Source organism: Aphelocoma coerulescens, chromosome 2 (genome assembly GCF_041296385.1).
Source record: "Aphelocoma coerulescens isolate FSJ_1873_10779 chromosome 2, UR_Acoe_1.0, whole genome shotgun sequence".
Classification (NCBI taxonomy): domain Eukaryota; kingdom Metazoa; phylum Chordata; class Aves; order Passeriformes; family Corvidae; genus Aphelocoma; species Aphelocoma coerulescens.
In genome coordinates this window covers 82,877,934-82,894,515 of record NC_091015.1, presented here as the reverse complement: position 1 = coordinate 82,894,515, position 16,582 = coordinate 82,877,934, and the positions used below count along the sequence as shown (strand labels likewise).

Here is a 16,582-nt window from a genome sequence, read left to right as displayed (position 1 = left end):
TGTTTGGCCTCAACATTTTGAAAGTTTCCATCACTGCATTTCAATCTTTGACATTAAAACAAAGACAGCCTGCCAACAACCAAATCCTAGAAGATGCTCAATGTTTAATGTAACTTGCAGTAGGAAAAGGCCTGGAAAACAAATTCTAGAAACCAGAAAAGCTGCGAGAAAAGACATTTCCTTAAAATAATTTGGGAGTAAAATCTCTAGAGAAATACAAAAACTGTCATGTTTTGAACTTAGTCCAGTCACTGCAGAGATGACCCCTATTTCAGAAGGAAGTTCTGAACAGAAGTCCCCATTTTCCTTCAGTAAATTCAGAAAAAGTCTAAGAGGAAAGGGGCCATCATGCCAAGCATCAGCCTCTGAGTAATCAGTTCCAAATATACACTAACATAAAAGGCTGGTTATGTGACATGAATGCATTTAAAACAAGTAAGAAATTTTATTATGTACTTGCAGAAATTAAGAGCTGAACAGAAGTTTGCAAATTTCTATTCACTACCAAGAAATGCAAAAAAAAAGGGCAGTGATTTAATTATTCTCTTTTAGAACAACTGGCTGTAAAAACAAGAAGCAGGGCACATACACTCATCTGCAGAACAACTGTATTCTCTGTAAATATGTGAAAAAAGGAACTTACACAGAAATGAGTACTTGACAGTCTTTTCAGTAAGCGCATTTCTGTCTTTTTACATATTATGAGCAAATCCAGATTTACCCTGGGAGCAAAGGTAGGTGTAATATCTAGGTGCACAACAGACATCTCTACTGAGAAGTCTCTTGGGAAAACTGAAACTTTTCAAAGATCTTCAGTACAAATAATCAGGTCTGCCCAAGCTGGGGCAGTGCTGTGCATTTCAGCATTACAGATGAACTCAGTAGTATCATGAAGAGAAACCAGCAAGCAGTTGGAGTTTTCATATCTTACCTGCAGTAAGCACCTATCTCGAAAAGTGTAGCCTATCAACTTGTCCAAGTGCATCAGACACTGATGGTAGCGGACATGGTGGGTGAGGACAGGAAGCATCATTGCGTGCTGAAAAAACAAATGCAATCAGCAAAACCATTCAACTTCAGGGTACAGATTGAAACGCTGTAGTCTGGCACATTTCATGTGCCAAAAAATATCAGAAAGGTTGCCATTTGATTGTCTAGGAAACAGACAATGCTTTTCTGTTGGGGAAAATGTCAATAAAATTGAAAAAACCAACAACTCTATTTTTTAACAATGGCAGTCCCCCTCTCTCAGCGTTTCAAAGAAGGAATTCTACAGTAATATTGACTTTGGATGAATCTGGTTTGAAATAAGCAAGTAGTACAGTTTGTCAGTAGAGTAGTATAGCAAGTATGGTATCAACATCACAAATCTTGCGTAAGAATAAAAAAAAATACAGGCAAAATGCAGGATTTAAAGAATATTACGCATGTGACCATTTGTGAACTAATTTTTTCTAATCATTCCTATTACTGACATGACATGAATATATTCAAAATAAAGGTGTGTTTTAAGGGCATTAAAATCTGAGGGCTGTCACAATTAATTCAGAAAGAAGATTGTGTATGATGAGAGGAAGCGAGTGTAAAGCATGGAGAGAAGCAAGAAAAACAAGCACACAAAGTAGATGATGTATAATTTACAGATAAATGATGTTGTGGATTTCTGCAGGTCACTAATGACATAACAGCAGAAAATATGAACTGGTGAATGCTACAAGATCAAAAAATTAAGACTAACCAATGGCAAAACCTTCTGTTTAAGTAAAAGAGTGTGAAATTCTTGAGAACTGAACACAGAGCTGGAAGGTAATCACAGGATTATTTAACTTGGAAAAGACCCTTAAGATGATTGAGTCCTGTCACTAAACTAACACTGTAAACTCCACCAACTAAACCATGTCCCAAAGATCTTTATGAATACCTTCAGGGATGGTGACTTCACCACTTTTCTGGGCAACCTGCTCCCGTGCTTGATCACCTTATCTGCAAAGAAATTACTCCTAACATCCAATTTTAAGCTCCCTTGGTACAACTTGAGGCCATTTCCTTTTGTCCTGTCACTTGTTGCCCAGGAGAATACACCATCTCCCACCTGGCTACAGCCTCCTTTCAGGCAGTTGTAGAGCGTGATATGGTCTCCCTTGAGCCTCCTTTTCTGAAGGCTAGACACCCCCATCTCCCTCAGCCACTTCTCATCACACTTGTGTTCCAGACCCTTCACCAGCCCTGCTGTCCTTCTCTGGACATGCTTCAGCACCTCAGTGTCTGCCCTGTAGTGAGGGCCCAGAATTGGACACAGGATTCAAGGTGCGGCCTTAACAGTGCAGAGTACACGAGGATAATCAGTGCCCAGGTCCTGCTGGCCACACTATTGCTGGTACAGGCCAGGATGCCATTGGACTTCTTGGCCACCTGGGCACACTTTGGCTCATGTTCAGCCAGTTGTTGACCAGGCACCCCTCCCTGGTCCTTTTCTCTCAGATGGAAATAACCAGCAACAGCAAGAAAAAGACTCCCTGGATCTCCAAACGGCAGAGAAATATAAAACCACTCCAAACAGAATTAGGAAGTGTAGGTGAAGTTTCATTTTGTTACTATGTCAGCCATTCAGAGTTTTCTTGGGGTAATTTGTAAGAACATTCCTTTCATCTCCATATAAACTGTACAGGTGTCCTTCCTACGTGTTCCTTCATAGAAGGAATTAACTGAAAAACACCAAAACAACCAAACCCAAAACTGTTTCACAGGACAACTCTGCTTCCCTACCTCTATGCTCCACTGTACTAGACAGAAAGTCTCCTCAAGCAGTGCTTAGCATTGTTTACACCAACACGTGTCCCTGCATTTGAGGACTGAAATATCAAGTTTTAGACTTTTATCAGCTGTGGTGTAGTGAACAAAGAATTGACAGACCCCTGGGAGCACAGAGAAGGACTTTAATTTGACTCTTGCAGTCATATTGACAAAATGCTGCTTACCTGGCACTAACTACTTGATTGATTGATTGATTCAATCAACATCTGTCATCTTGGACTATTGCTATCCAATGTTTCTGATGTTTTATGTATTTATCTCTTTAGAAGAGATGTTCTTAAAATATGTATGAGTTTAAATATTCTGCATGTCCTTTTCTTGCTGCAGCTAACATGGCAAGGCAGAAACTCTCTCAAGCACCCTCAGATACTGCCATCATCCTCCAGAACAACAAATGCTCCTGACTTGAAGCTACTAAGGGGAAGCAGGTGAGCTGAAATATTTTGGAATGCATGAGGTCTCTCCTCACCGTGAACACTTTACACTGCTGTTGGGGGCACACCAGCAACAGTGGTGTGGGTGGAGTGGGACAACAGAGGTGGTGTCTTCTCAGCGCGCCAGATTTTGTCACGCTGTGTATGAAGTGCTGCCCAGCTCAGTGGCTAAGTACTGCACTTGATATACTGGGTAACTTCAAGTGAGCCTGTCAGAACTCAGCCATTTTACATTTTTTTTTAACATTTCACTTACCATTTTTCCTCCCCTTTCAAGCAGTTCATTTCTGAGACAGCAAAGACCAGTGTCATTAATGCTACATGGAACTCAGAGCAAGTATAAGCTTTCACAAGTGACTTAAAAGAGTTTCAATCTTCTAAACTGCAATGCTTTTAAAAGCAGTAATTTTAAATCACTGCACTTTAGCTCTGCCCCCAGAGCTGATTTATGCGTATTTAGTTTTAGTCTTCTTTAATCTGGGAAAAAGCATGTAGCAACAGCAGCAATCTTTCATTTTACAGACATACAGTTACCTACTCTTGGCCTCACAAAGAAATCAAATCAAAGGACCTTCATACCATAACTGGCTGATTTAGATGTTACAGCTGCAGATGGACACAAAAATTATGAAATAGTTTTACTTTTATCATTCTTTGGTGTTTTGCTGTCCTTCAACAACAGAACGGAACAGGAATATCCAAGACATTGGGAGACGAATCACAAAAGATATTACAAATAACACAGAATGACTTCAAAGTGCCTAAATTGGAAATTTACACTGTTTACTTAAGCTGTAAAAATAGACACAGTTCACAACAAAAAAAACTAGGAAAGGGATGTAATTTTCCTCAGCTATGTGAGAAGATACTGTGCCACTATTCTCCTTCCACTTCAGAAGCAACAGTAGAATCACAAGAAATGTTTCAGACAGATGAAAAGCAACTCTAGTTATTAGCCTTTCTCTCACTCTAGAATTTCCCCTTTGGCCTCACCAGACTTTCAAGATTACAGCAGAATTTCTACCTATACCTTTGCCTAGACGCCCCTAATTTGTACTTCACACTGGTAAGCTAATACTAAGTTGCACGCATTTAACTCTTAAAAACATCTCCAAAACAACAGCTAAAAAATAATGCAAGTATATCTCTAGTATAATTATATGGCTGTTAAAACGACTTGAATTTTACTAATACAGTATTATATAAAAATTGCACTTATTTTTATCATATCACAAAGCTGGTGGCTGTCAACTGCTTCAGAATAGGATCTGACAAGAGATATGTTCCTTGGAGATGTCATGCATATGAAACAGAGTATCTGAAAGATATCTTTCTACTGAGGCACACCTGTTTTAAACCAAAAGTTAGTTGTGGTGGGCTTTTAGTTTTTTTACTTTCTTTCAAATAAAAAGATATTTCTTCATGCTTCACTGTAAAACTTGTTTTTTTTAAAAAAAGCTATCTAAATAGAAAAATATATTAAAATTAAAATATCTAAAACCAAGCCAGCTGATGGATTAAGAGTTTCACACTAGACTCAACATTTGGCAAACTTCCAGCCTCAAGCCGGCCATTCCTAACCCTTCTCCCTTGCGCTAATCAACCCTTGGCAGAAAAATTTAAATTATCTTTTTTGTGTGTACAGAGGAGGTGGACAGAACACTAGAATAGCTCCCTAAATCAATGGATATTACTGAGGCATTCATTTGCATTTGGCTCTTCAGCCTGGAACTACAACAAACCCTTGCAAAGGTCAGCGGCAGCTATCAAGAAAGAAAATACATCTCTCTGGTTTAGTCACCTGGCAGACGTCAGAGCGTATGCCTGTTTTCCAGAACCCCTGGCTGCTCAACTCCACGGTCACTTCACGCCTCATTGTGTTCTTCTGACGAATTTTCTGCAGAGCTTCCTAAGCAGGGAGAGAACAGAGCTCCTGAGAAGAACTTGCTACAACAAAGCACACCAACGCACATGCCAGTGCCTGCACAATGCCCATTTGAGGTTCAGTTCTGGTGAGCCGTTTCTACGGCTCGTACAGGTCTGGTAACTCCCAGCCATAGACTGTGGCAGATATGTTAGAATACAGAGTAGACAGGGGATTTTGGTAGACCAAGAAGAGAACAGAGGTGACTGCATTTTTTTTACTGCAAATGACAGAACAAACCAGTCCAACTCATACATCCAACACATAAGTAAGGAAGTTAAAGTCCTCATAATGAAAGCACTTTCTTTACCAGAGGTACAAAACAACCTCTTCATTCAAGTCCATCACTATGAGTGCTCCTGGTTTGAAAAATCAGGAGGAGCAAAACAGGCTTTGTTTTCTCATCTTGGCTACTTTGCAACAGTTCCTGCTCAAAAATGTCACTATGCCCAGTCTGGGAAAGGGGTCAATACTCACCAGTCCTGGAGACTATGCTGATGAAATCTACCAATATTACTTCAAGAGAGATTTTAAAACTATGTTTTTCCTTGACCACTGGCTATTTAGTGTTGTGCAAACAGTTTGTCTCTAGAAACCATGAAAGGGTCAGAATCATTAAAAGATTTTGACAGTATCATTAAAAGAAAGTATTTTTTGTAAAAATGGAATGAAAGAAAAACAGATAAAATAAGTCAGCCCTGGATCAGAATCTCTTGGTTCCAAAACTATAAAGCCCTGGGGTGTGCAAGCTCCCCACACAGCATGAACTAACTGTAGAGACTCCCCTCAGTGCCCTGCCTTCTTCAAAACACAAAGCTCTTCAAAGTTGCAACCTATCCTGCCTCTCCTTCTCCTTTTCACTACAGGGCACTTGCTCAAAGCTGTCTCTTCGCAGCTTCCAGTTTGAAGCCTGTGAGCATATCTGGGCAGGAACAGGCTCTGTTTTCTGATTTGCAGAGACTCACAGAGTAGTTCCAACAGTTGCACCTGTCCAGACACAGATTCATCAAACCTCAGACACCTCAATACAGAGCTGTCTAGTGTAGGAGCCTAGTTAGCCCTGGCTCCTTTTATATTCAATGAAGGGGATAAATGGCTTCAAAAATGCATTTCTCCCTCCACTGACTTCAAAGTGAGCCTTCAGGTCCCAATTTATGCACCTGCTGTAAATGCTCAAAGTTAGGTTAGAGGAACAAAGCCCCAGGCATGACCTTGTCACAAATAATATCATTGTACAACCTCACAGTGGTGGATGACTGATGGCAGAGGGAACAGAGATGCTTGCCAGCACTGTGCCCCTTGTGCATTGTCGAAGGTGTGTCACTGGGTTTTTCCTGAGGCAGGTGGTACTGTATTTGCCAGACCTGGCTGTATTTCAGTCTGACTGGCTCAGGAGCACTCCAAAATATATGATTCATAATCTTTAAAAGCCCATGTACCAGTGAGGTACAGTCCTACAGCTCCTTCTGACTTACTGACACCTCCACTGGAAAATATATAGATTATCCTCACATAAAGCTTCTGCTTCAGCCCTGTATGCCTCTCTGTTGGCAAAATACTTCTATAACTTGTTATCCTAGATAATAAAGACTAGAAACAAAAATAAGCAGTCCACACAGCAGTGCTAAATAGCAAAGGAACATTTTATCTTCTGGAGCAAAATATGATCACCATCTTATAAACAATCCACTACAATTTTACAAAAAAGTCATCCATTCCCCCAATGAAAGGATGTTCATAAAACAATGATATTCTACTTGCTCTGAGTGTAGTTGTGGCAATCAAAATCATCTCCTGTAAGAGCAAATCTTTTTTTCCTTTACCACTGTGGCACAGTTCAGTCACAATGTTGTGGGTTTTTTGTTGGTTTTTTGTTTTGGTTTTTTTTTTTTCATTTACAAGTAAGAAGCTAAGGGTTTATTTAATATCAGCATAAATAAAATATTTACTCAGACTCTTGCTCACACAACAGCACTCTATGCTTTGCAACAACTAAAAAAATCAGGTGTAATATCATACGTATCAAACACTTACTGCAACCAAAAGTACACAATAAACTGGGGAAGTCTCAGGAATCACACTCCATGATTCTCATGGGTCCTTCCCACCTCAAGGTAGTCTATGATTTTATGAATAATCAGTGTTTCTAATCAATAAATAAAAATACAACACAATTTAATTAAATACTGTCCAGTACACAAGAAGTTAATTTCTCCTCTATGTATTCTTTACATAGATTGTCAAATTAAGAGTGCCTGATAGGCACCAGACAAATTTAAAGCTTCAGTCCAAGGGTTTATAGAAATAGATAGGCTGGTTTAGGCTATATTTAGGAGTCTTTGTTTTTCTGATTTTAATTCCCAATTGGTTGAGCATTTACACTTAGGAAATGCTTATTGCTCATCACTTTGTGAAGAAAAAACAAAGAGAAAAATATCTTGTCTATCATACAACAATCAGATGATTTCAAGTCAAAGATATTGAGCAAGGTCACTGTACCACCTAATAAATTACAGTTTATGCACACAAGTGTGGCAGTTTTTATCTCAGAAGAGAAATGTATAAAATTATGAGCCAGTTAAAAGTACATTATGAAATAAAAAGTCCTCCTCTACACTAATTCTCGAAACCATTAATGGCAACAGCTATAAAGAAGTTACGGTTCCGTAACAATAATTTCTATAATTGGGTAAAAAACTTGCAGTAGTTTGACAGCTGAAAAAAAGAAAAAAAACCCATTCAATAACAAGCATAGATAAAAATAAAATCCGTGTTAAGAGTCTGGAAATAAAATCTTTTGTGAAGGATTTCTATTGTTTCCATAAATAGGGCAGTCATATGGCTTTATTCCATCCCAAATTACAATGCTCAATTATCAGTCATAGGAAGGTCCAGAATACCTCTCTTTGTGATAATTTCTGTTTATCAGCCTGTTTGACTTTGGGACTATTAGCCAGCAGGTGACGCAGCTTCACATAACTCTTCCACAGCTTTTGGTACCTGAAGGACAAAACCAGAAAACAAGTATTTTGGTCAGTAAACAAGTCTCTCCCTGTTTGTCATTATGAGCACACCAGCTGCTAATAATGCACACAGAATGTCTACAAGCATCTCTTTGCTCCAGAAAAAAAAAATAATCTCAAAGCATTTTCCAAGAGAGATGACAGTAGTAGTCTCTGTAGCTGCTCCAGAAGGGTGGGCCAAGTAGCAGAGAGGAGGCATTAGTGTGCAGAGTGAGGTAAAGAACAGCAAAGACCAGGGCAGATCCCAGGTCTCTCAGATACCCATCTCCCAAAGGGCCACCTCTGCATGCTGAAAAGGCCTGCCTGCAGCTTAACTCAATTCAGGCAGGTGAAAACTCCCTCTTCTCCACACGGTTTACCTATCACTCACTGCAAAGCAGTAGCACCCTTTCCCAGGAAGTGTCTGTCCTTACACTGGCTCAAACACTTCAGTGAAGCACCTGAGGAAGAGCTCTACAAGTCACATGCAACATGAAGTTATTCTGTGAAAAGTGAAATGAAAGTTTTGTTCCCTATGGGTTTGTGCTGAATGGAATCAGTAATTCAAGTTATTTCTGTGATTAGCACATATTTAAGTTTTCTGGTTTTCTCCAGCCATCTAGCCTTATTTTGGCGGTGTCTAATTACACATGAACTTCAATAACAACTTCTTCCTCGGTGGGAGGCCCTCAGTGACCTAGCACAAACTTCCACCAAACTTGTAAGAACTTACTCCATTTAAAGACAACATCCCACCATTACATTCAGCTGCAATTGAACAACAGGTTCAAAAGTTACAATGGGAGGAGCAACCAAGAGAATCATGACAGGGACCTTGTGTCCTTAGGAAACAATGCTACCTTCAAAATGTCACCTCTGTAGAGTTTTTTCAGGACAACCCATAAAATCAGACTTTGAATAGGAAGCAGGGAATTAGAGACCAGAGGAAAGCAGTTTACCCAAGTTATTTATTTTTTATTTGTATTTACATTATAGAAGAAGATCCTCCTCAGCACCAACTTAGAGCAGTGGTTTTATTAGGAAGTGTTCACGTTAGTGGCTTAGGAGTCAATGAAGCAGCAACTCTTTTACTATTTCATAATCTTCCCAGCATCCCACATTCACAGATACATAAACAAATCTTTTCTTATTGGCATTTTTTTTCCTAGCTATTTTTCTGCAGCATTCTTGAATGCATACTCTCTGCCTCTGGAGATACTGATATTTTTTCAGTCTACAAACACATCTGAAATGCTCAATCCATAGATTTTTCTCATGCTCCATTCACTGCACTTTTGCAACCTGCAGAATAGCACATCTATTTCTGACAAATCACCATCCAAAAAAGAAAAATCAGTTAACGAACAAATCAACCAAAATGAAAAGTACAAATGCCTTGAGGAGGTTTCAACCCGAAAATAAGCACCTGAAACTGTGATCTCCAATACACATTTTTTTACTAGTATTGATAAGGGTGAAACAAGCTTTGTTATTGCAATTAAGCTTGAGAATTAATAAACATATTACCATTACAAAAAATTCTGTATTAGAACATCACAAAAAAAAGACACATTAGAGGAAAATCTCTTCTGGGTGCACATACACCAGAGTTAAGCCTAACATTTATGATGGCACCACAGAGGTCTTTCACAAAAAAATGCTTTGTTACGTTGACAAGACAAAACATACCTACTTTGTATAAGCAGCTCAGAGGTTAGAACCCGAAACAAAAAACAAACCCACAAGTAAATTTTAAAGAAAGTTAAAATAAAAAGGTGTGGGAAGAATAATTTTTGTCTCTTTATACTATTTTCAATGAAAAGTACTAGAACTTTACAAATACTAATAAATTCAGCATCAAAGTAGAGATAATTCTTATATTTTTGGGTCTAATTATTTCCTTTTGATGAGCAAGAAAAATAATAGATAAAGAGGATTAAAACTCATGATCAAAGCAAAAAAAAAAAAAAAGTTTTATTATCTGGATTAGAACTCAATATTCCCACTTCCTGCCATGTTAGGTTTAAAATTCTCAGCAAGCAGTTGCAAAAGAATAAAACTGCAGATCTGGTGAGCATTTTGGACATAAATCACCCTCTCTTTCTACATTTTTGTTATTAGTATTGTTGCTGTTACTGTTTGTTTTCTTATCTCACTGCTGTTCCCAGTAAATCATTCTTCCCTCAGCCCGTGATCTCTGCCTTTTTGCATCTTTCAGCAGAAGGGGAAGGGAGTGGCTTGTGGTTCTCTTTTTAGTGGGAGTACTGAATTGGGGAATACCAATCCTAAACCACAGCAATGGGGAAAAAGACAACCTTAACTACACATGCACCAGAGACAGGCTCTATGCTGTCGTTATGCAGAAAGCAGATGTCCCTATCACTGGAAGAGTTCCCTGAAATTGTCAGAGGTTAAGAAAAGAACCGGGAACAAAATCCAATCATCACTTTTGCATGCCTTCATCAATCCACAGTGAAACAGTATTTCTTGCTCTGCCTGAAGTCCTGATTCCCTCTCCACTCCTTCTCTACATTCCTCTCAAACTCTATCAGGATATAAGAAGTACAGAGAAAAGTAGGATGGGTGCAAGAGCTTCCAAGCTAGGAAACACTATGTAGACATGATCCTTCAAAGCACAGAAAGAGATGATTAAGTAGGACATAACAGCATGCAAGAAACAAACATCATGAAGAAATTGAACAGAACCTGGCTGTATTATTCCTCATTAGACATGAGACCTGAAGAACATCTAATTAAACAGTCAAGTAGCAGCTCTGAAATAAAAATCAGTCCTTCTGCATATGATGCACAACAGTCCTGGTTAAGTGATTACCTGAAATCTTCTCCCTACCAGTAGCATAAAAAGATTCAAACAATGATTTGAGAAATTTAAAAACATCAATTCAGAGCTGTTTAACAAAATGACCTAAATACCTCCTCTAGCTCAGGAGTCTATATGCTACAGACATTAGGAAGCTTGGGTAACCATTTCTCCCTCTCTGCCTTCCTGTTACGTTATCCTCTCTCTGAAAACCCACCACTGGTCTCTCAGAGAAATAATGCAGAGCTTGAGGAACCACCTTTTGCTGGACCCAGAAGAGCTGTTCTCAGGTTAAGAACTATCATACTGCACATACATGCACATTTACTTCAGCAGATCCTGAATTATTGCAGAGAAAAAGTTATACCTTATATTTTCTAATTTGCAGGAGCTTGTGCCCAGTGTCATAAGCACTAAGCTTTGTATCAGACTCACCTAAGCACATAACCAAGCCCTATTTAAGGCATGAATGACAACAGTAATGAGTCCCTGAACAAAATAAAGAAGGAAAAGCTTCTTACTGAGGATCTCCAGCATAACTGAGTTGAGCAGGTCGTATCCCAAAGTGCACAATAATAGGGAAAGTAATTACATCAGGATTGAATTGTTCGCGGTCCAGTTGATCAATACGAACTGAGCTTGGTTTCTAGGAGAAAAAAACAAAATACAACTAAATTGACAACAGCTTCATGGAAAATTTACTGCCTCAATCCCACACTATCCAGGAAACATAAAGCAACAACATTCCAAGTTTAATAGTATGCACATTAAACCAATCATTAATACTATTATAAACATTTAGCACAACAATAACTGAAACAAAGTTAATTGACCTAACACTCAAAGAGGGAAAAAAAAAAAAGGCCTTTTAATCACCTGGAAATTTACTTTGACTATTTCCAAGAACTTAAAACAACTTTCTCTGGTCAAGCATCACACCAGAAATAAAAATTAGGATTAGCATTCTGGCATCCAAGAACCCACATGCTAGAGCAGTTTGCTAAGATCAGGTTACCTCTCTAATTTTAGTTCTGTTCATGATTTCCCAAAGCAAAGGAAGGCATTATTAGATCCATTCAATCACAGACTAAACAGCATAAAAAAAAATCTGTCATGCTACTCTCAGAAAAGGCTCCTATGCTGATGTTTACAAGGAGGAATACAGTTTTGTATAACGAAGAGACTTTTGCCCTTTTTACAATTCAAAACAGAAGTTCTTTTTATTGTTAAAAAGGACAGTGGAAAAGAAGGTAACTTTTGCTTCAGCTCTGTAAATGTAGAGTAAGTAATTGCACATCACCGTAGCAGACATGCTGCTCACAGAGCTCTTGATCACTTACCCAGCATATTTAAAAACTGAGCTGAAGGTGCACAGTTGGTCTCCAAGTAAACAACTTCTCCTTTACCTGTCAAGCTGTTTTGCAATGTGCCTGCTTACTCCCCACTTTGAAATCAGCTGGAAGAGGCCAATATATTCTGCCTGTCTTAGGTTTCAGAAAAAGGGCATTACTTCTAGTTACCTGCATCTCAAAACTTCTCATTTAGCACTGTGAATTTCTCAAAGATGAGTTTCAGTGTTACAGAAACAGCTCCCACCATTCTCTTCACAAAACAATAAAAACTGTGTCAAGAACAAAGCTTTTACCCTCCAAACCACCTTGGCAGAACTGTTCACAGGAATAATTTTCTGCATGGATAAGCAAAGCCAACTCTATATATGGCCACAATTTCAATCTATTCTAGAAAAACAAAAACTTACTTAAAAGCTTGACTTTCAGATACAGAAATATTTTCCAAGGGAAAAACATTTATCAGCTTCCCTTTAGACAAGATGACTGAACATAAAGTTACATGTCCCCAGCCAAAAAAAAAAAAAAAATTTAGGTTAGTTAAGATTTAACATAGGTAAAGTAGTTAAATTTTTAAAATTAGTTAAAGCTGCTGGGTTCACAAAAAAAAAAATAAAAAGGCTTTGCCCACAGCACTTCTTATAAAAAAGGATTAGAACAAAAAAACCCCTAAAGAAAATAATGGCCAGGATTTGTAGCAGACAGAATGTTGTTCCCTGAACAAGAGCTTAAAGTCCTGATATTTAAGTTTATCTGTTATTCTGGGGGTTGCACAAAGCCAACTTGAAAAGTTTTTATTTTCTCATAAGTTGTTTGTTGGTTCTCCCCAACATTAATATTAAAATGAGGAACTTCTCCCATCTTTGTCCCCCTTAAAAAAGCAGCCTTGATACACCAATCCTCTGAGAACCAGAGGATTGGTGTATTAACAGAATATGAAACAATAATTATACTCAATTATACCAATTATAATCAATACATTAAAAAAAAAATACAGACACAGATACTTAAACAGAAGCAATAAGATACTCAAAAGTGTAAAAAGGCAATCTTTCACTATGCACATAGTCCGTGTTAAATGTGTGACCTCAGGACCACTCAAAACTAGACTCCTTCTCTTCATTTCCATGACACTGCCTTGCATTTTGTCACTCAGTTACACAGCTGTTCACAGGTGGCTGATAACAACCAGGACAAAAGAACTTCTCCAAGTCTTAATCACAACTGCTCCCTCACTGACAGTTATGAGAGGGGTGTAGCTGGGCTATGGTTTTTTATTTCATCATGAACACCAGCTTTCTCTCCAGTGCCCTTTCTGAAGGTTAAGTGAACAAACAGCAACATACAGAAACATCAAGTATAAATTGCACACCAGCAGACAGGATGCAAGCAAATTAGATGTTATTCTTCCAGAGTTTTATCCCTGTGCTCTTTTAAAAGTGCTTTGATAGACTATCCAATAATGACAACCTTGCCTTTAAAGTAACATCAAAACCAAAGAAATTCTAGCAGAACAGAGACCTGTTATTTTTGTTTCCTACTCCAAATCTCATCAACCAAGGCTCTGCTGACATTAGAACACAACATGAAATAGCATGCAGATGTAGCACAGAAGTATGTTAATATATATATCTATCTATGCAGCAGTGAGAAAACCATCAATATTTTAGGAAGAATGAAGTATGAAAGATGACTAAAATTTGTGAACTTCTCAATCTATTCCAACACGAAGTTTCATTGAACTAATGAAACACCATGAATAAGTGAAATAATTTTAAACAATGCAGAACCATTGTTAGTTGTTTAAGTGGGATTTATATCCTATTAAAGTTTTTTTCCCTTCTCCACCATGCATATATATATATACACTTCCCACTGAAAAAAATAAAACACACACATAAAACCTAGATTTGATCACAAGAGGAACTATTATTTCTGAAGAAATGCTGTGCAGCAAAACAAAATTCAGTGTTTTTACTCTGTTGTGTCAAGTGGATATAATTGAACTGAAGAGCTGTCATTTTCTGAAACAGTTTCACATTGTCTCTCCAACAGAACTGTTTTATCTTCTAATGTTGCAAAATGCATAGATAATAGTTTCATACTCTGTTTTTCACTTACATTCATAATCAGTACTGACACTGATCGTGTTGTAATCAAACCTCTCCTGATGGGAGAAAGTTTTTAAAGTCCTTGCCAGGAGTTCCAGAGACATACGGGACTCTCAGCCTTCGCTGCTTCTTGATAGTTGTTTATTAAGTCTTATCAGAGAAACAGAGCCGCTAGCCTGATCCAGACATAGCACAAGGCAGAGAATGCAGGAGAAAGCCCAATTATCGAGATTACACTGCCTTTTTAAAGGTAAATCGACCAATGGTTACTAAAAACGTACATTATTTTTACTTTTCTGCCAATTATTCAGTAACACAGCCAGGAACTGCAGAATTCTTTGTCCAGTCATCCCAAACTACTTCTACTGCAGAATATGGAGATGTAAAAGAAGAAGAAGGTTTGGAGAACAACAACAATCCTCCATTTTGATTTTTTTTGCTTTCATCTATTTACTACATTAACAAACCCAAAACCTCTAAATTTTTCACCCTGTGACAATCTTACATAGTAGTCTATCACCTAATTTACACAAGTGTAGTTTCTAGCTCTTCTCTAAGAGTAGGCAGTTTTTTCCACAGACAGAGGCCAAAAGCTGTGTTGCTCAGGGGGTGAAAACCCTCAAAACAGGCAGAGAAATATTCTTTCCACTCTGGGTTCCTACAAGTACAATATGCTGCAACACACAGGAAAAATCCACAAATTAAGAAGAAGGTCACTGCAATCTTGAAAGTAAATCATGTTCTAATGATGCCATTATAACATGACATTTCAAAGCACTACAGATTTCTTTTATGCTTACATATTTTGATGTCCACACACATCTCTAAAAACACTGCCTTGTAGAATGCAAAGTTTGCCAGTAAAAAAATCCCACAAGACCTCAGAAATAACACTACCACTTCACAAATCACACTGCCTTGTACATACAGACATTTAGAGTTCCATGGCACAAGGCAAGAACATATATGCGTTCCTTCACGCTAAACAAAAAAGTGAGTTTTCAGCTAGCTGAAATCAGCATATCTTCAGCAAAATAACTGAAGTTATGTCGGTGTATACCATTCAGATGCTGACAACTTGTGGACCAGCATGTACCTTATATCACAGAAACCATAGGCAAGTTAAGGCTGTTCAGGTTGTCTAACAATTTCTACTATTGGATTCTGGTTAACCACTAATTTAAAGCAGCCGAGGTAGACTTTCTACAGTGAGAGTTCATGTGTATTGTTGCATTTCATGTTCCCAGAAACAGTCCAATTTTCTTGCTGTTTAAAAAGTTTTACTTTACTCAGAGTGAAATCAATGGAAAAATTATCTGACCCAAGTTATTATTCACTTATTAAGTAGTTTACTAAATGTTATGCTGCCATACTTTAAATTATGAACTTGAAAAATGTATTTAGCATGTCACCCTGGCTGCAGTTTGGGGTCAGGTTTTTCAGCTGAAAAACTAAATTCCTTCTTAGGCATGGTACCAAGTTACACTTTTTCTGAAGAAACTAAAAATTTGAGCTATGAGCAAAGGAGGAAAATGAAGTCAGAAAAAGAAAGGTATTACTACTTAGAAAGCTGCATGTCAGTCTCAAATATTAGGTCCAAAATATGCCTCTACTACTAAGAAACCATTTTGCAATACTGACCAAACTATACAAATACAACCCCTGCAGTTTTTAGCAGACATTCATCTGTTCTTGTGACCCACATTTCTTAAAAGTGAAAGTCAGAATAATGGGCTGAATTAATAAACACCGGAGTTGAAAGGAGCTGTGTTCAGAGAACATGTACTTTAAAATACCAATTGTCCAAAAAATAATAAGGCCTTAGGGGTTTCAAACTAGGCATTGAAAATTAATACATGCATTAATTAATGTACACAAAATTCCTCAGTGTGAGAGCAACACAGAAATAAGCAGAAAACACCATTTCCATATTCAAGGCAGTATTAGGATAGCACACATTTAATAGAGCTGTCAACAGGGAGTCAAAAGAGGAAGAGGAAAGTAAATAGCAAACAGTTACTATTTCTCTGGTGCTGTGTCTGGAAAAAGAGAATGAGATCATGCACATAAAAACTGTCTGAGAAAATAGGGAAACTTTAAATACATAAAGTATAGCAGTTTCTTTTA

General features: G+C 37.9%; 1 protein-coding gene across 3 annotated transcripts in view; it reads right to left on the bottom strand.

The window, feature by feature from the left end:
- Positions 1 to 16,582, bottom strand: part of DROSHA (drosha ribonuclease III) — a 73,858-nt gene that overhangs the window by 30,449 nt on the left and 26,827 nt on the right. For all 3 annotated transcript variants that reach the window (XM_069008301.1, XM_069008303.1, XM_069008304.1), the window contains exons 14-17: positions 11,517 to 11,641; positions 8,073 to 8,172; positions 5,050 to 5,157; positions 932 to 1,039 (exon numbers count right to left, since the gene is read on the bottom strand). In XM_069008301.1, the coding sequence (XP_068864402.1) occupies positions 932 to 1,039; positions 5,050 to 5,157; positions 8,073 to 8,172; positions 11,517 to 11,641 (441 nt within the window). The remainder of the gene's footprint in view (positions 1 to 931; positions 1,040 to 5,049; positions 5,158 to 8,072; positions 8,173 to 11,516; positions 11,642 to 16,582) is intronic.